The 20,347-nt window shown below is 36.9% G+C and overlaps 1 protein-coding gene and 1 long non-coding RNA gene across 3 annotated transcripts in view; both read right to left on the reverse strand.

Moving 5' to 3' along the window:
- Positions 1-77: 77 nt before the first annotated feature.
- The window catches only part of LOC106938188 (E3 ubiquitin-protein ligase PDZRN3-like), a 70,430-nt gene continuing 50,160 nt past the window's right edge, over positions 78-20,347 (reverse strand). For both annotated transcript variants that reach the window (XM_015020075.1, XM_015020074.1), the window contains exon 2: positions 78-1,334. In XM_015020075.1, coding sequence (XP_014875561.1) covers positions 1,077-1,334 — 258 coding nt within the window. In that variant the 3' untranslated portion in view covers positions 78-1,076. The remainder of the gene's footprint in view (positions 1,335-20,347) is intronic.
- Positions 13,002-15,865, reverse strand: LOC106938189 (uncharacterized). The gene is made up of 3 exons (XR_001422557.1): positions 15,531-15,865; positions 14,573-15,500; positions 13,002-13,465 (listed from the first exon to the last, which is right to left on the reverse strand). It is a non-coding gene; the product is annotated as an uncharacterized LOC106938189 (long non-coding RNA).

The raw sequence follows: 20,347 nt of genomic DNA on the forward strand, positions 1-20,347 counted from the left end.
CTAAGACCGGCCCCCGACCACAGAAAGGAACAGCTATGTGGCCCTCGCAGGAAAAAGTTTGGGGACCCCTGTTTTAACAGGTTAACGATTCAAAGTGTGGCTAACTCAACCACAGGTCTATGCAGAGCTAGGTAGAAATTTACCAATCGAACAGCTGAAATTGGAATCAGTTGACCTGCTGATTGATTATCAGCAGGTAAAATTAATTTAAAATTTTCTATGAACATGTTTCTATGTTCTATGTTACAAAATAAAAAGTGGTGACTGATCAGTTAGATCTTAGAGAACCAGAGCGGACCAGAAATAACACCTGATTGGTGCATCTGTGAGGGACCAGTTGCTGGAGACTTTAGATCAAGGAACCCCCCTTCCATTAAAATATGAGTCTATTGTCTATGAGTCTATGAATACTTTGTTTTGCTTTGTTATTAAAAAGCACTGTTTCATTGTCCATGTTTAGCTGAATATTCACATATGTTGGTATCTATTCTGTCTGAGAGTGAAGCGAGTTTGGAAAGGGATCAGTTTTTAACAGGCGCTTAGGGCAGCCTCGGGTCCTATGTTTCGTGGTAGAAGAAGAAGAAGAAGAAGAACATAGCAGCCATAGTGTGACGCACGTCGGATCGATGAATGTGTTTTGTATGTTCAGATTCAGAAAAAAAGTAAAGTAAAGGAACTTTACAACCACCGTATGTTTCGACATCACTTTGTTCGAGTGTGCAACACATCTCTAGAGTCTGTTTTCATCCCAGGCCACACACACACAAAACATTTGTGATGAGAGAAGAGGTTAAGAAATTGTGCACAAAAAGAGCAGTTTAAGATCTCTCTAAGTTAGTTAAACACATCTTTACCAGGTGTGTCAGCAACGTTGTTCTGTCTGTATGTTTCCTTTTACATCAAGATGGACTTTTAATTTGTGGATAAGGAATTTCCCTGGTTCATCCTCTAAGACTCCAGGAAAAAAAGATTAACTAAGGAGAAGAATAATCTATGCCAAGACCTTGACCGTATTCGGTCTTTGATCGCTCTGAAGTTCCCATGAATCTGCGATGCAGTGCTATCAGCTACTCTACTCACTCCTCCGGCAGCAGATACTCCTCTAGCTCTGTCCTCGGGGGTGAGGCGGGAGGCAGCTTGGTGAGAGCCACGATGTGCTGGAGGGTGATGTCGGTCTGGGTACTGATGTCTGACACCTGGGTGTCTGTGATGGGGGCGAGCAGTTGGGGGTAAAGACCCTGGCGTAGAACTTGAACCATGATGGGCTCCTTGGCGGTGCGGAATGCCTCCACTGCTTGCTCATGGGTGGCTTTTGAGAGGTCCTTCCCATTAACCTGCAGGACAAAGACAGAAATGACATAATTAAATGTTTTCCTCTCTCCGTGGAAACACACTAAACGTTATCACTCTTTAATTAAGACTCTATCAAATAAATCAATGAGTACAAACTTCTCTTTGGTAAACCACAGTTTCCTCCCTTTTGTTACAGGGTCATAGTGGGATAAAGTGCAATAAGACATTAATTAGGAAGAGTCTCAGTTTAATTAATCAAGTTCATTAGCTGTGGCTGCATACAGGATTCCTCTTTTAGCTAAGTAATCTGCCTTCTGTTAGAGACGGTTGGTAGAGGGAGTGCTGGGCATTAACCTGAGAAGATTAATTTGAGCAAAAGGCTGCAGTGTGCCACAGAGATGAGGCTAATTAAGTCTGGTTGAGCCACTTAAAGGCTGCATGTGCTGATGAAAGCACAAAGCCTCTAAATGCCCCGCTCTCTCAAGAATTTGCAGAGATTCAAAAAGTCTGAGACCAGATCTAAATGAAGATTCGCTTATCAAACGGCAGAGATTGGAATCAGACGATTTCCCATTGAAAACTGATGTCCAGCAGGTCAGATTCTGAAAAATCTACTTTTCTTTTTTGTGAAATACTCCTCTTTCAAGTTTCTAAACGGGCACCCCAACAGCATGTACTTTGATTGATTTTCGAGTTGGCTGAATATCAAATCAAGATTAGTGACATGATGTATCAATAGAATTATTTTTGTAATCTTTTTCTGTTAGAATCAAAAACTACTACCTCTATTAAGTAACCTGCAACAAAAAATGTCATGTTTTCTTGACAGCAATCTTTCAAAATCATGATTAAAATGGGCTACTATAAGCAAAGTTTTCATTAGATATTAGTTTGCTTTAGAAGTTAAACAAATTGATCATGCTAGCTGTTTTTGGTTGCTAAACATTTGTTTGAAATGAGAATATAGAATGAGAATATAGAATGAGAATATAGAAGATAAAATACTATACATTTACAGTACACTTCTGAACAAGTGTTACTCAAGTATCAATAATGGTCATTGATACTTGAAAATATTTGGTTTGAGTTTTTCTGCTTTGATAACTTAGCTAAAGTTAGCTCCAAAAGGGGATAGTTTGGTTGTATTATTGGATATCTAGGCACATACATTTGAATTTTTTTTAAATATTGGACAAAAGATCAAGATATTGTTTCCAAAACCTCATTAGATGTAAATAAATATTGCTGCATGAGCAGTTAGAAAAAATGTTCATGCTGGTAATGCTAACAATTTCTTTTAATATACATCTGTTTGAACTGACAATATTGAAAATAAAGTGTAGTGCAAACCAAGTGCTTAGTACCAACAAATGTTATATGTTTCTCGTTTTCTATATTGCAATAATTAAGAATCCTTGTAAATCGTAACTGGAACGGGATTATCTGACCAAAATGCTACCATGCCTTTATAAGTACCCCAAAAAACAACAGTGAAACACCTGAAGAAGAAAAAACCCCATAAGATTGCTGCTTCACTTTCAAGCAGCAGATCATACAAAATGATCTGGCTTGTGATTCCTGATGTGTTGTAAGCTTTCACAGGAACTCAGTCTCAGGATGTTACCAGGTTTCTCTGCATATTTACAGGCTAACATGCATCTCGGAAAGTTGCAGTTTTACACCAGTGGAACATCATTAAGAAATTCCTGATTCTCCAGACATCTAACATACACGTTAGTTGGTGTTTGGGGAGTCATTTTCTGATAAACACACAACTGGTTAGCTTGGCTGCCTCTTGTTGTGGTGATCGGGCACATCAGCAAGACAGCTACTAGCTATACACCATGGTACAGGGTAATGGTTTCTATTTATGTGTTGCACAGGGGAAAATATGATTGTTTTCTTTTCTTTTAATTTTTTTGTTGTGTTTTGCATGTTTGGATTGTTTTTTTTTGTTTTTTTTTCCCAACCCAAACGCAATGGGCTGAAGGCAGCCGTTTAAGGAGGTGGAGCGCACTGATTGCGTTCTGTAATCAGTGTGCTCAGGTGTCAGCAGAGGCTGATTGAAGCCAGAATAAAAGGAGCCTGGATGGAAGGAGAAGGCGAAGGGAGTTGGGAGTCGGCAGTGGATTGTTTTTTTCCTGATGTCGGCTGGCGAGAAGACACGGATTGGGTTTAAACGTTTACTGGCGTCTACTAAATTAATCCATAGGTGGTTTTTGGCATAATCCAGTTGTGAGTGGATCAAGATGGCAAGTAGTAGTGGGGGACTTTTGGAGGATGAGAATATGGATACAGGATGGTCTATGGTAGAAAATAGAAGGGTGTGGGGGGGGGGAAGATAAGGCTAAAAAGGGAATAAATACTGGAAAAAGATCTCTTGAGGATGAAGAAGAAAGAATTGAAATAAGGAAGAAAGTAATGATGGAAGATTTTAAAGTTATATTAAAATTTAAGACTGGACAGGATATGTTTGGAGTGAGCCCCATTAGTTTGTCAAGTGGATTAAAGAAAGCTGTTGGGGATGTAGAACTAGCTAAAGTCTTAAGAAATGGAAGTCTGCTTATCATTTGTAAAAATGCTGAACAAAAGAATAAAGCTCTAAAATTACAAATGGTGTGTAAAAAGGAAGTGCTGGAAAGAGGTTGTTGGGGAAGAAAAATGAGTAATATCAGGAATTCCAGTAGGAGAAAATTTGGAGGAGCTAAAGAAAATAATCAAAGGAGGAGAAATTACAGGCATCAAACGACTACAGGCTTTTAGAAATGGGGAGAAAATGGACAGTACATCTGTACTAATGGATTTCAAAGAGAGTTCTGCCTGATAAGGTGATGGATTGGCTACATGAGCTTTAATGTAAGGCAATATATTCCACCACCGCTCAGTTGTTATAAATGCCACAGATATGGACATACTGCAAACGTTTGTAAAGGGAAACAGAGGTGTGATAGATGTGGAGGCGAACATCCTTATGGTGAGTGTGGAAATAATCCTATTAAATGTTGTAACTGTGGAGGAAATCATACTGCAGCATATGTAGGATGCACTGTAAGGAAAGAGGCAGATGAAGTTCAAAAAGTAAAAACTGAAAACAAAATTACTTATGCTGAAGCAGTGAAACAGGTGAAAAGTAATGATAATGCACCAAAAATAAGCTATGAGAGGAAGACGGTGGCAGACATTAATCAGTGTAATATTATGTTAGAAAAATTGATTCCTTTTCTTGCATATATCATAAATTGCTCAGAACAAGCAAAAACTAAAACTGAAAAAATAAAAATTATTGTGAAAGCAGCTACGAAATTTTTTAGTGTCAAAGGGAAAAAATTCATGATAACCTAGACAGGGTGAAGGATCATCTGAACCTGAGGCATCTCAAATTATCACATAATTCTAATATTACAATGGAATGCTTGCAGTCTAATAGCAAATGGTCAGGAATTTAAAGGCTTCATTAATAAATTAAATCCAAAACCAGATATAATATGCATTCAAGAAACGTGGCTCAAGCCATCATTACAGTTTAATATTCATGGTTACTCAGTTTTACGTAAAGCAGGGGTCACCAACTCCAGTCCTCCAGGGCCACCATCCTGTAACTTTTAGATGCATCTCTGCTCAAACACACCTGGATCAAATAAACTGCTCATTTCCAGCCTATTGCAGAGAGGAATGAATGCTGGTGAGGGAATTCAGACATTTTGGAGCAGAAGTGAATCTAAAAGTTGCAGGATGGTAGCCCTGGAGGACTGGAATTGGTGACCCCTGATGTAAAGACAGGTCAAATGGGAGTGGAGGAGGTTGTGCTATATTCTTAAAGGAAAACAAAATTTATTCAGCTACAAATATTGTCAGACCTAGAACTTACTACTGTAGAAATTTGTACAAATGATGGGAATATTAAAATAATAAATTTGTACAATCCTTGTAAACAATTAGAAACGTTTAAACTTGAAACAATCCTAGGAAACTGGAGAGGGAAAATAGTTTGGTGTGGGGATTTCAATGCACATAGCACTTTATGGGGAGATCAAGATGATTATATAATGGAGGGATTTTAGAAGAGGTGATTGAAGAAAAAGAATTAGTCATTCTAAATAATGGAGAAGACACTCGGGTGGACTTTGTAAGGGGTAAAGAATCTGCTATTGATCTGACTTTGGTTTCTCAATCTTTTGCTGGTATGTGTAGATGGAAAGTATTTAAGGAATGTACAATGGGGAGTGATCATTATCCAATTTTTGTCAATATAGGTATAGATACAGAGCAAGAGCAGGCAGAATTTGAGGGGAAGTGGAAGTTTGAGAAAGCAGATTGGAGTAAATTTGAAATTATGAGTGAGGTTAACTTGGAAAATGTAGATATAAATAAACCAATAAATGAATTAAACTCAGAAATTACCAAATGTATTATTAATTCAGCCAAAACATTTATTCCTAGAAGTAGTGGTATTAAAAAAAAGAAGATAGTTCCTTGGTGGACACCAGAATGCTCAATAGTAATTAAACAAAGAAATAAAGCTTTTAAGACACTTAAGAAAATAACTTGTTTCCAAAATCTAATAAAGTATAAAAGGAAGCAGGCAGAAGTCAGTAAAACTATAAGAAAGGCTAAAAGGGATTATTGGAGGAAGTATTGTGAATCTTTGGGGAAAAACACTGCATTAGACAGGGTTTGGAATACTATTAAAAAAAATGTCTGGGAATTCAAAAGGGTATTTTTTCCCAGTAATATAAGATAATGGAAATATTATAATAAATAATGAAAATAAAGCTGAGGTATTAGCAAAAATATTTGCAAAAATACATAGTACAGAGAATCTCAATAATAAAGAAAAAATAGGACGTGAAACTACTCTACAGCGAAATATTGGATTATTGCATGATGATGAAGAATATGATGATTTTATTAATATGAAATTTTCCTTGTTAGAATTAAATAAAGCTCTGAGGAATTCTAGTAAATCAACTCCTGGTAATAATCAAGTTACTTATAATATGTTAAATAATCTTAGTGATGTGAGTAAAGAAATATTATTGGAATTGTATAATAAAATTTGGGAGGAAGGGATATTACCTGATATATGGAAAGAATCTATTATTATTCCTATTTGTAAACCTGGTAAAGATCCACATTCAGCTGAAAGTTACAGACCAATAGCTCTAACATCATGTTTTGGGTAAAATTATGGAAAAAATGGTAAATAATAGATTAATTTATTTTTTAGAATCTAAGGAGAACATTAAAGTTCATCTATTTGGATTTAGAAAAGGCAGAAGTACAATAGATCCAGCATTATGTCTGGAACATGAAATTAGACGGGCCCAGATTAATAAAGAGAGTGTGACAGCAGTCTTCTTGGATGTGGAAAAGGCTTATGACATGTTGTGGAAAGAAGGGCTGTTGATTAAAATTAAACAAATAGGTATAAGGGGTAAAATATATAGGTGGATTAAAAATTTCTTAACTGAAAGAAATATTAGAGTAAAAATAGGTGGGGAAATAAGTTCAAAGTATCAAGTTGAAAATGGTACTCCCCAAGGCAGTACTATAATTTCTATGCTATTTATTATAATGATTAATGATATTTTTAGTAGTATAGATAAATCTTTTGGTGTTTCATTATTTGCAGATGATGGCATTATTTGGAAGAGGGGAAAAAACACAGAATTTATAAACAGGAAACTACAAGATGCTTTAAATAGGGTAGAAGCTTGGGCTTTAGAATGGGGATTTAGATTCTCAACATCCAAATCTAAATTTGTTGTTTTTACAAATAGGAAGGTTAATATTAATGTGAATCTTAAATTGTATGGGAATGCTATAGAAAGGGAAGATCAAATTAAATATTTGGGTATGTGGTTTGATAAAAAACTCACATGGAAAATACATATAGGTAAAATAGTGGAAAAAAGTAAAAAAATAAATAAATATTATGAGATGTTTGAGAGGCAGAGAATGGGGAGCAGACAGGAAAGCATTAAAGACCGTTTACATCGGGCTAATTCGATCAATCTTTGACTATGGTTGTATTTTATATATTTCAGCTTCAAGTAGTTTATTGGCAAATATGGATAAAATACAATATCAGGCATTAAAACTTTGCTGCGGAGCAATGAAAACCACTCCAGTTTCAGCTCTACAGGTTGAGATGGGTGAGATGTCGCTGGAGCTCAGGAGAGAGCAGCTGGCCGTGACTTACTGGGCAAATATTAAAGGACATAATGATGCTCATCCTCCACATGTTATGCTGCAACCTTGTCAAGAAAAAGAAAAGAAACAAATTAATAGTTTTGGATGGATAACTTTGAACAAAGTAAAAGATATTGGAATATATAATTTTCTAATTAGTCCTGCGGTTGTTACTCCTGTAATTCCATCATGGATTTTTGGTCAGGCCGAAGTTAATTTAAAATTTTTGGAAAAAGGGAGACAATTAGGGAAAAAGGAAGTGGAGAGTTATATTCAGAATATATTCAAATATATACAGATGCTTCTAAAATGTTAAACAATCAAGTAAGTATATCATTTGTAGTTCCAGATTTAAACTTTATGAAAAGTAAAAGAATAACTGATAAAACTGATAGTGTATACAGATGAGTTAATGGCAATTTTAATGGCTTTAGAAGCCATTAAATGGGTTGAGGAAATGAAAAGACGAGAGGTTTTAATTTGCTCATATTCGAGTAGTGCATTAATTAGTATTCAAGAGGTAAATTCAGAATCAAGACAAGATATTATATTGGAAATAATTCACTCAATTTTCAGGATTAAAAATCATGGTTCTCATGTAAAACTAGTTTGGATTCCAGCCCACATTGGTGTGGTAGGAAATGAGTTGGCTGATACTCTTGCTAAGAGTGCTTCAAAAAAGAATATTGTTGATTTGAATATTAAAATAAGTAAAAGTGAGAGAAAGAATATTATAAAAGAGTATATCAAGGGGAAATGGCTTCTTGGCCTCGGATTGATGACTTTCTTTTAAGGACAATTACTGAACTTTGGATTTTATTAAGAAGAAAAGGACTGCTTTTATTGTCACTATTAAAAGTGACTTTCTTTGTAATAAAATATTTCAAATTTGATTGTTTTGCTGTTTGGGTTTTTGAGTTGCACTTTGTATTTTCAGGGTTTTTTTTTAATAGGAAAAGGAACAATGTATCTTTTTACGTCCACTTTATTGTGTGAAAAAGTTAAAGGACAATAAATTCTGCAAGACAACATTAAATAGAAGATGTAGGTTACTGCACAGAAATAAAGGAAGTTCAGAGAAAAAACCCCTGTCAACTTCTTGATTGTGAGTTTAAATCTGGAGATGCACCAATCAAATTCTATAATTTGTGCTCTGAGCAATGTCATGCTCATAAATCATTATTTAGCATTATACTTAGGATTTGTAATTGCACTTTCTAATCCATTTGAAATGTTTGTTGAAGACGTTTTGTGAAACATGTTTTTGACATGTTTGACAAATGTAGTCAACCAACTGCTGTCAGTTTCTTTAGGATTTATGTTACATTGGCTGTTATACTCCTTTAAGCAGTTCTGAATGCACAAAGTAAAATTGTATTGGTTTTACATGTTTGACAGTACAAGTGAGAGTAATCAAATTTATAATTCTGTACATATGGTATCGCACGTGAAAAATGTGGATCCGTATTTAAATCCAATCAAAAACAAATGCTGACACAACTTAGAAGATGTCTTATGGCTGCCTTTATCTTTTGTGAGCTGCTCTAATTTACCCAGGATTTGACATCCCCAGTTTGTCTCCCACAGCGAGGTATGACGTTACACATCAGCTGAGGAACACAAGGGGTTTTGTGCTGCCCTCTCACTGCTCTGAGGCTCCAGCAGTCCAACATAGGTCTCTGGAATCTCGGCACTCCAACAAGGCATTACAGAGATCCAGAATTAGTTGAACATGTTGGCTTAAATATGTTGTAATTTTCCAATTAACAAAAAAAATACTGTTTGTAATATGCCAAAACTCATAATCACTTCAAAAAATTTACATCTTTTGTTCTATTTTCCATCCATGGAGGTCGCCATTTTTTCACCTAATGGGTTGATGACATCGTTTGGTCTGTTCTGTACTTCAATCTACAGAGTAAACACAGGAAGGCTAACTTTGTCTGAGTAGTTATTTATCATATTATAAACTTAGATAATGCCACACTGTGTCACTATGGGATATAATTTAAAACAAAACAAAACAGTGAGGTGAATCTGGATCACTTCCCAGATGAAAAGAAAGAAGAGTGCAGTGGGAGAGAGCCAGAGCTGAACACAACATCCAAAGGACCTACATTTGTGCCTGCAACATTTCTCTCCAGAAGACTTTGAGTCATTTGTATGAGCAAAACTGACCAGACCCTAAACAGCAGACCTGACACAAAGGTATAGAAGTACTTTCCAGATCACACAGTCTGACCAGAGGTTTAAAAAATAAATCAGTGACCAACCCTTCTTTTCAAGAACAGTTGTAAGCCTTCCATTCATGGAGTCTGTTGGGTTCTTTATCTGTGGATGATCAACTTTTTGTGCAACAGCAACCACAGCCTCTCAGACACTGTTCAGAGATGTGTTGTTTTCCTTCACCACAAATCTCCCAATTAAGAAGGGCCCACAGGTTCTCATTGGGGTTTCGGTCTGGTGAGGAAGGGGGCCACTTCATTATATTTTCATCTTTAGGGCCTTTCCTGGTTAGCCACATAGTGGAGTAATTTGATGCATGTGATGGAGTATTGTCCTGCATAACAATCCTGGTCTTCTTGAAAGATGCAGACCATTGTATTTTGGATGTACCACCTGTACCACTGCTTGAAAAAAGTATCTTCTATTCAAGTTTATACAATGTGGAGTTTATAAATATGTATAAAAATGTTGCTTTGGTCAAAACTAAGACCTGCCTAATAATCAGGCAAGCCAGGCTAAAGGCTTCATCTCTGATTAGTTGTAACAATGTACAACTAATCAGAGACAAAGCCTTTAGCCTTTAGGCTTCATCTCTGATTAGTTGTAACAATTTACAACTAATCAGAGACGAAGCCTTTAGCCTGGTGAGCCCAAGGCATTCTGCATCGGTGCTTTTAATGAGGGGGACCAAATGGGGTGGGAGGTCTCTCAGTCAGCCTCAGTTCAGTGGGCTGAGAAGCTCATTCGGCTTCGCTTGCACGGCCTCCATGCAGATAGAGACACTGGACCTTTACAGGCTTGCTGCTCTGAAGACCTCTAACAGAAGGTTTGGGTCGCACGTACAGAACACAATGCTTCTGTTCCTGTGTACACACGCAGAAGGATCTCTAGTACATCTTCAAATGGGTTTCTGTTAAATCTATTTTAACAGCAGGAGGGCAGCCATTCTCCACTTAAAAGAATGCTAATTAGATTGAAATCAAACGTCTTCTGTTCCACTATCAGAAGAGGAATTTACACAGCTGCGGCTTTGTTATTTGCAGCCCATTTTCTTTCATTAAAATGTCACATTTGACCTCTAAGGCAACACTGGAAATGACTACCTGCTCTGGATTTGGGTTTTGTTTTGCAGCTAATTTAGAATTTAATTTCTCCTCAATGTGCCATATGGCAGCTTATATGGCTCTTCAGCCTGTTGGTAATAATTAGGGGCAGCAGGAGGCAGCTGTGCTTTGAACTGTGATGTCAGCTCATCTCTGTGAAGCAAATCATGTTGGACTGAGCCATCAATGTGGGAGTTTGTGTGTTTGCCTGTCTATTCCGAGGCTGGAAAACATACAGCAGAAAACTGTTCATCTGCCAGGCCAGCTGCCTGGCAGATGAACAGTTTTCTGTTTATCTGTTGAGATTTTTCGAGATTTTTCATTATTGTCTTTGCATTACTGTGGATGGAGTGAGGCAACAACAGTTTTATTAGATCTTTATTTAATCCTGCACTGTCTGGGAAATCAAAATTAAATTATTCGTTAATTATGAGAATTGTGAAAGAGGGAGAAATAAATATTTTCATAATTTAACTGATGCTAAGCTCAAAGTTACTGTTGTTGTGAATGTCACATTTGTTGGAGGAAAAGCATCAGTTTTAATATATAATTTGTATTTTTGATTTGTATGATAATACATGTGTTGGTGACTTCTTGACATTTTTGATCTTAAATGAGCCTTAGTGATTAATAATACTAAAAACAAACAGATGTTTTTAGACACTTTTGTTCCAGTTTGATTGTATCTGCTTTGCTTACTGAGTTAAAGTTAGCTCAATAGAATGGTTAGCTTGGCTGTGCTTTCCCTGATAAAGTATCCAAAAAATAGAACAAACGATCAAGCTACTGTGAGAAAACATTTTATTAGGTAAGAATATTAATTTGCCCTTAGTCAGAAAATTAGCATGTGCTAGCTTCTTTTGGTTAATGAACAAATTGAAATAAGAATATAGAAGATAAAACACTAATCATTTATAGTGAATGTCTTGAAGCAATATTTTCTGCTTTGCTAACCTCATTAGATGTAAATAAATATTGTTTGATTTTAACAATCAGAAAATTCCTCATGCTGCTAATGCTAACCATTTTCTGTAACTAAAAATCCATTTGAAATTACAATATAGAAGATAAAGTTTAGTGCAAGCTGTTCTTAGTACAAACAAATGTAACTTTCAGGTAGTCTAGAAGGAATAATAATGGCCACTGGTACTTGAGAGTATGTTTTTTGTTTTTTGCTTTGCTAACCTAGCTAAAGTTAGCACCACAGAATGGTTAGCTGTGCTATTAAGTTGCCTCTCAAATGGTGCATAAATATTATCTTGTAAAATACTACAAATGATGGGGCTGTAGTGAACAAAACCTTCATTAACTGTGAATATTGGACTTAGAAATTGGAAAAATTACCAACACTGCTGTTAGCTGTTAACTGTTGCTAAATGTCAGTTTAAAAGGAAACTACAAAAGATCAAACACTAAATATTTATGTCTTTCATATAAACCTTTACCCGTCAAAAGATTTCAACTATTAATTCATTAAGAAAATATAAAGAAAGGTTTATTGTTATTTGTTGCTCTGACAGAAATCAGAATAGTATTAAATGGGTATTGGTAAGAAATTTGAGAAATTGGTGATCTGAAATGAGCCACTTAGAACTACAACTCTGGTAAGTCCATATCTAATATTAGGAGACTGGTCTTATTGCATTTTAGAAATGTTCTGCTAAATCCACCTTTTATAAAAGGACAAAACTACCTTCAAAACAACACATAAGCAACGTATGCTAATTTTATAGTTGTGGAAAAAGCTTTGAACAGATGTTAACATGAGTTTATGACATGGCCTTTTAATGCCCACATAATCCTTTAATAAAGAGGAGGGTTATTAAAGAGTCTGTGTCTTCCTTCCTTGGGGATATGCAGTGAGATGAACAGAGGGGAAGCTGTCAGGGAAACGAGGCCTTTCAGTGTGGCGGGGTGGAACCCCAGAGAACCTCACAATGTAGACAAGCATTTAGAAGAGGCCAAGCTGCTCTGCTCCTCTTTATGATCAAAGACACCTTTAAGTAAAAATCCTCAAAACCTTCATTTCAGAACAGAGAGGATTGTTGACATGATCGAGAGCATGAACACTTGAAGGCTTATTTCGAGGGGGGCCTATAGAGAGGTTAGAGTGGCAGTCTGGATGTAGGTAATTCCTTTTGCAAAGCAGTGTTAATCCACTTTTTATTTAATTTTAACCTTTCTGTAACAAGGCAGCCTTTTGTATCTGGATTTTACAGTGAGGAAGAATAGTTGAGGCAGAGTCAGGTGGAAACAGCAGTGGTTTATTCTTCTCACAGCATCAACAAACATTTCACAGGTGAAACTGCAGGCTTAAATAGTCCCAGCTGTGACGAACCAAACCACTTCCAATTCACAGGGGGATCTCAATTCACCAATCTCCACCTATTTCAATAAAATACCTTAAACTAAATACAAACATTTCCATTTACTTTTTATAACTATTTTATGTTTTATCTTACACCATAATGAAACACCACAAAAACCCATAAACGACCCCCCCCTCCACACTTTTCAATGGCCTCTCCCAGAACCTATAAATGGTGTCTGGATTCCTGGGGAAAAAACACCCTGGAGAGGACACAGAAAAGGCAGGTGAGTCACTTCATATTAGCACTCCACACTTAACAGATTATGCACAAACATTTGCTCTAGTGATGGGCAAATTAAGCCTCATGAAGCAATGAAGCTTTCCAACCCTTTGCTTTGCAAAAAGGTTCATTACTCGATGCTTCATTCATTGCTCATTCATTGAAACTGTAACGGTCTTGTCACTCAGTTGGATCATACTTCCAAAAACTACTAATTGCAATATTGTCACAAAGTTTTCATCAAACTCATGTTTAGTAACAGGAGAATCAATGAAACCATATTTAATTGTCATATGTTTTAATTATTAAAATTATTTGTAGCCAATCTAATCCTGGGTTATGTTGAACGTTAGAGGGTGTGTTAGGTTTTCTTTTATGTCATAGACGGATTTGACAATAAAGGCATTTGATGTTTTAGTGTCTTGGGAGTGCAGTGCCTGTTGGGGCGTTCACTTTTTCTTGGATTTCTAATTGGCTCTGATCCCTCATATTTGGCTACATGTTGAATTTTAGTTCTGCAACAGGATTAAATCTGTTTCTGCTGTGCAAGACTGATATATCTTTACTAATCAGACTACAAATAATAGTGGAACTTTGCAGAAGGTGAGAAATTGGGAGGTGGAGGGGTTAATTATTGTTATCTAAGAAGAATTTTATTGTGAGGAAAATCTCAAAGTATTCCCAGATGTCAGAGATTTTTCTCTTGCTGGCACCAATTCAGACAATCAAGTTTATTTGTGTAGCACATTTCAGCAACAATGCAGTTCAAAGAGATTTACATCATAAAATCACAAAAATATACAACATAATCTACAATTGAGAAAACCAGTAACAAACAATACATTTTGATGAGTGCCATGAATACACATCGAATATGTTGGTCAATGTTCATTTTATTTGCCCACTGAAGACAAATATCATCCTCTGATGCGTGACCAAATGGACAACAACCCATAAAGCAGCATGGCTCATCGCGCTTTTATTTTGAAAACCGACACGCAAAATGAAGCAGTCACGTGACCCATACAATGCGAGGCCTCGTTTGTTGCCAGTCAAGTGATTTTCAGCAAGACAACACAAGCCTCGAGCGGGGCTTTGTCGGACACGCCCCCTTTTTAATCGGTACAAGCCTCGAAACCTGGCTTCAGATAGCCCATCACTACCCACCAGTAGCTCCTTGCTCTGAGTAACAATTATCCTCTCTTCATGGGCAACCACCTCACTTCTCAATGAGGAGCAGCTGTGTAGACCCCAGAACAAAAGGCTACATGCTAATCACTAAAAATACTCATACAGTTAAAACTTCATGTGTGCAAATTATTTATGTGTAAATCTATGCTTAAAGTGCTTGTTCATAAAGTGCTTTTAAAGTGCTATACAGTGACTTAAGTAAAAAATAGTCCCAGTAATGAAGCTCATTTCATTACACTTTCTCATAAAAAACAAAACTGTGATCAGTATAGTGAATTTCTCTATGTGGATGTTCAGACTTAAAAGTGCTTAAAAAAATCCAAACATATTGTTTATTAAACTAAACAAAAATAAGACCCTCCACAGTGTGAGGCTGAAAAACAGTCTCTATTTACAGCAAATTTACAAATCAGATTTAAGTATGGGATGTTGTGTTATCCAAAGATGGTCAATTAACAATGCAAATTCCTTCCAGCACGCTGTCTGCTGCCTCCCTGAGAGTTTGATGAACACAGATGAAGGTATAAAGTGGGTCTCTCAGAGAGCTTAACCCGACGTTAATGCCAGACTTTTCGGCAACAAAAAGACTTCAGATAAAAACAGTTGATTATCTTGTCATGATTATAATTTGGCACAAAAATAACATTTGACATTGTCTCCTCACAAAGCCTGACAGAGTAAAGAGCATTCAGCAGAGAGCATTGTTCTCTGCTTTGTGGTGAGGAAAGCTGACATGGAGCAAAATGCACGGTGGGTTTCACAGAAAAACCAATATCTGTAACTGGACTGAAACCCAGGGTTGTATCATCAACAGTGTTATCTCACACCGCTGCCCCAGGGTTCCCTTTCTTCAGACACAGGGCCGCACAACAAACACAGGAATTCCCTATGAAGGCTTGCTAGCCTTAGTATTGACTGATGTTTGATGTGCTACTGCACATCAAACATCAGTCAATACTAAGGCCAAGGTCAAGTGCCTTGATGACCCTAGTCAAATCTCACCAACCGCTCAGTGAAAATGAGGCACAAGTGACATTTGCTGCGAAATTCGACATTATGAAAATAAATTTGCTTAATGGCAACATAGCAATTTCGAAAAAATTCTTGTTTTTCACTAAAAAGTTTTGGTGCAAGAGTGAAGTGGTTTTCTGGCCATATTAAAATTTATTTATTTTGCAATACTGGAATGGAAACACTTCTTTTCCATCACGTCACATGATCAACAACTGGATGTGGCTCCTGGAGCAAACCACAAAGAAGACAACAAGAAGTAGTTGGAGGATGATGGCGTGGCATGTTTTTTTTAATGCTTCATTGTGTGAATAAACATATTCATGTGTCATTTTAAATGTGTTTCTTATCAATGTAAACACTGCAATTGCAAAATTGTGCTTCAAATGAACAGAATACAGACTAATCTTTGTGCACATTTGTAATGAAAGTTACTGTTGCAGGCAGTCAGCAGAGAATTGGCATGGAGACGACAGTGCATACTGCTCTATTACATAGCTGTCATACCACCATCTAGTGGCCTTCCTGTTATTTCCTGGAAACACAACAAATAGAATACCACAATGCATCAGTATGAAGCAACTCATGGTCCACAAATATCTAGGGGAAGGTGTTCTTTTAGGGTCGTCATCCTGCTGGATGAACCTCATAGTCTCAAGTCTTTTACAATTCTTTGACATGTTTTTATGTATCCGTTTTCCAATCATCTCCCACCATGTTGTCTGTCAAATGGGCTGACAGATGGACTAATGAGCTGATGGATATATTAATAGATGGGCCAATGGAATGAGGAATAGATGATAAATGGATGGCTGGACAAGTGGATAGACAGAAAGATAGTGCTGTGGGTGAATGGACGATGGATGGACACACGCATAGGCAAATGGATTCATGTAGGGATTTGTTGTTCCTAGCATACGACTGATTTGATTACAGTAAGGTCTGGATCGCTAGTTGTATCATTTGTATACAGTCTAAGCAAACAAAAAAAGTATGAAAAACAAAGGAGACTCATCAAGATATTTATAGATCATCAATCTGAGCAAGTGTCAAACCAAATACCATCCACGGTTTGTGTTTCTCTTGTGGGGATCTTGATGCATCATTTATCCCTCTAAATATCATCCATCTTTCGCTTTAGACAACAGTAGGACTTCCTGTGAGTTCTCCTGCACTGCAGCCACCTCCTCCACGGTTTGCCAAATGTGGTGGCTCACCATGGCTAGTCTTAGCGATTATTAAAAAGTGTCAAGTGGTTGTGCTTGGCGCTGCTGGTCCCCACATTGTCTCCTTATGCAGTTGATGTCATGATGTCAGACCTCATTACTGGCACCAGAATCAATCTGGCCAGACTGCCTTTTCACAAGTCCTCTCCCGCCCTTATGTTGTTGAAATGGCCTTAGTGGCCATTAGTGTTGAGTAAGTCACATCAGTGTTGACTTACTCAACACTAGTGTATTTTGTCAAAAGTTAACAGAGACTGACAGTGGGCCGGACTGGATGAAGGACAGTCTTGTGAAAACATTTCTATTTCAATTCTCCATTAATCTAGTCATACTGAGAACATCTGGTGACAACTTAGATGACTGTAACATATTTCTTCACTGAGAAATGTGGCTAATTAGGCAGCTTCCTAGAGGAAATGTTCCAGCAGGCTCTTTTGCAAAACTATTTCTCTGCAGATCAATCACTTTTCTTGCTATTTGTCTGCAATTTTCAGAAAACAACGGTGATCAGAAAAAAATAAAGCAAAAGTTTTACTAGAAACATGATCCAGCGTGGATTGCAGACTGAACTGGCAGCTTATGCTCAGGCTCTAATTAAGCTCAGAGTCTTAGAAAACCTGCAGTGAGGCGCCACAGCCGTAACAGGATGCTTCTGGACAGATTAACTGACCTGTGACTGTCAAATAGAGTTTCCAAAGCTTCTGCACTAAGTAACTGACAAAGGAAAGTGAGCCTGCTTCTACACATGGCGCTTACTGCTGCTTTGAAGTGAGAGCTGAGCGATCCACAGCTGTCAAATAGGTCAAGTATTAAAGAAAGAGAAAAAAAAATACTATAACTCGAGACTATCAAAATAAGGTTGAATGTCTACACCTATAGTGTCAGGTATCTTTAAATAACGCCTGACTAAGTACAGTAATAAAACAAAACAAAAAAAGTATTAATGTAACTTTTTCTCGTTTTTTCACATTGTAACCAAAACCTTCAACATGTTGTATAAAACTTTTATTTGATAATCCAAAAGATAAGATTGCATAAATGTGAAGTGGAAGGAAAATTATACATGGTCTTTAAGATTCTTTGTAAAATCTTGAAGAGTGTATTCAGCTGGTACGATCCAATATTTTTGGCAAACTTCAATCTAAAAAAAATAATTACATAAATTTTTTCTTTTGATTTTTACATTTTATTTCAGCCAGGAGTGAACAATGAATATTTTTCAGTTTTTGAATTTAATTTGATTTTATGTTCTAAAATTGTAAAAAGTGAAAAATTTAGAAATGACTGGAGATTTTGATGGACTTTTTTCAATTATTGTTTTAATATGTAGTTTACCTTCCCATAAACTCAGACCTTCTGAAGTAAAGTACTCCCACAGCATGCTCCCATTACCATATTTCACTGTTTGGACAGCATAGTTAGCATGATTTCCCAGAACACAGAATTTTAAGTGGAGGCCAAAAGAATAACAGTTAAGTTTCTTTTAATCACAGTAATTTCGTCCTCCTGCTTGCTGTGTTCCCAGATGGCTTGTGCCAAACTGTCAAAAGGAGTTTTTTTTTTAACAACAGGTTTTGTATCGACACTTTTCAAGCAAGGCCACAAAACTAGCTGACTGCCTGAAGTAGGGCTGTAGCGATTTCTCGAATGATTCGAGTTAACTTGGTTACTAAAATTCCTTGAGGAAATTACCTGCCTCGAAGCTTAGTTAAATTATTTTTATTATTTAGCGCACCGTGTTCCGGCGAGGTGATTATTTATGTTGCGTAATGCTCTTACTTCCATCACTGAGTTGTTGATGAAAGCTAAGTGTTAGCAGCATAACGTTCAATTTTCAAGTGCAGTCTGGGGGGATTTCATTGATTTTTGGTAATGTCTGGATTTTTATCGTTTTTCGGGGATCAATAAGAATAAAAAATAACTGGCATGTTGCCTGGAGTACGGCAGCCTCCAGAGCTGCTGCCTGGTGGCTGCTTCAGAGTGAATGGCGTGAAATAGTGCGGCAAGTGTATTTATACAGATGAGCAGATGGACTGAACATGGTGGGCGGCTGTGCTGTGATGATGCTTAACCTAAGTGTAGCTTTATGGACAAATCAGAAAATAAATTTCATATCATCCTGCACAGCAAATTTGGAAGTGTTCAGTCAACTCCTACAGAGTTTAACTCAACACTTTGAAAGTGTCTATATTGGCCCACTCTGGATGGTGTAGAAATTACACTTTTGAAAGTGTTATTTGTGAATCAACACTCACAGTAGTTGAAATTAAACACACATCAGTGTTGACTTACTCAACACTAGTGTATTTTGTCAAAAGTTAACACTATGAATGTGTTAATCTAACACAGAAAGGAGTAAAGTATATATATTAACATAGAAATCTGAGTTTTAAAATACAACTGGCAGGGTATGCTGTGGTGGTGCAGGGGTTAAGCACAATCCACATGGAGGCTCTTTCAATGCAGCTGTTGTGGGTTTGCTTCCCTGTCTACCTCTTCTCTCATTGCCCACTTTTTTTTTGTCAATTTACTACCAAATAAAAGCCACTACAGCAATTAAAACCTTTTTTCCCCCCCCAGAAACTACTGGTCATCAATAATCCCCAAATTCATTTTAAAAGACATTAGATCCCATTTGAATCTACAAAAACACCAGCACCATTTGCAGTACATAATCTACTTTTATTTCAAAACATCAAAAAGCACTGACAGCAATATACAACAAAGGTCATACATTCATGGTACTTTGCACTAAAGGTGAAGTGTGTTTTGAAAGTTCATTGGAAGCGGCCATGGATGGTCTAGTGATCACTGATGGTGAAGTGTCTTTGGTGCTGCTCTTGTTTTCACCAATATGAAGGAGGAAGACTTCCAGCCTGGAAGGAAAAACAGGAAATATAGCAGAAACATTAGGATAATAAATAAATATTTTAAAAAGAAGTGTGAGCAAAACTAATCAGACTCACCCCTGTGTGTCACCATCATATTCATTCAAATTACTCTGCCCACCTGGTTTACAAGATAAAGCATAAAAAAGTCAGAAATAATTCCTAAAGAAATTAGTCAGCTTATAGAAACATTTTTGGACAGCATTAAAAGTCGTGCCAACCTGTCTGAAGAAATGTGTTGGAGTCATCATAACAGGCTTCAGTCACCAACATGACACACTAACAAAGAAAAAACATTTTGGCAGTTTTTAGATGTGCCACAGGTACAAAACACCAGAGTCACTCCACTATGTCACTCCTCATTGTGTAGATATGTTCTCCAGAGTCCTGCTAATCACCTAATTATTGTAGGTGTGGTGCAGCAGCGGCACATCTACATGTTGCAGGGCAGTGGTCCTCCAGGACTGGAGTTTGACACCTATGGCTTAGATCAAGCCAACGGTCCACCACAGCCACTCTCCCATTTTGTAGTCTACAGCCAAAAACTTAAAGAAAATGACCCAACAGCTAAATAATGTTAACTTAAATGGCCTCCACATTTTCCTGACAGTTTCAATGTTTGGTTA

Source organism: Poecilia latipinna, unplaced genomic scaffold (genome assembly GCF_001443285.1).
Source record: "Poecilia latipinna isolate Pla-1442-1.1 unplaced genomic scaffold, P_latipinna-1.0 Scaffold2530, whole genome shotgun sequence".
Classification (NCBI taxonomy): Eukaryota; Metazoa; Chordata; class Actinopteri; order Cyprinodontiformes; family Poeciliidae; genus Poecilia; species Poecilia latipinna.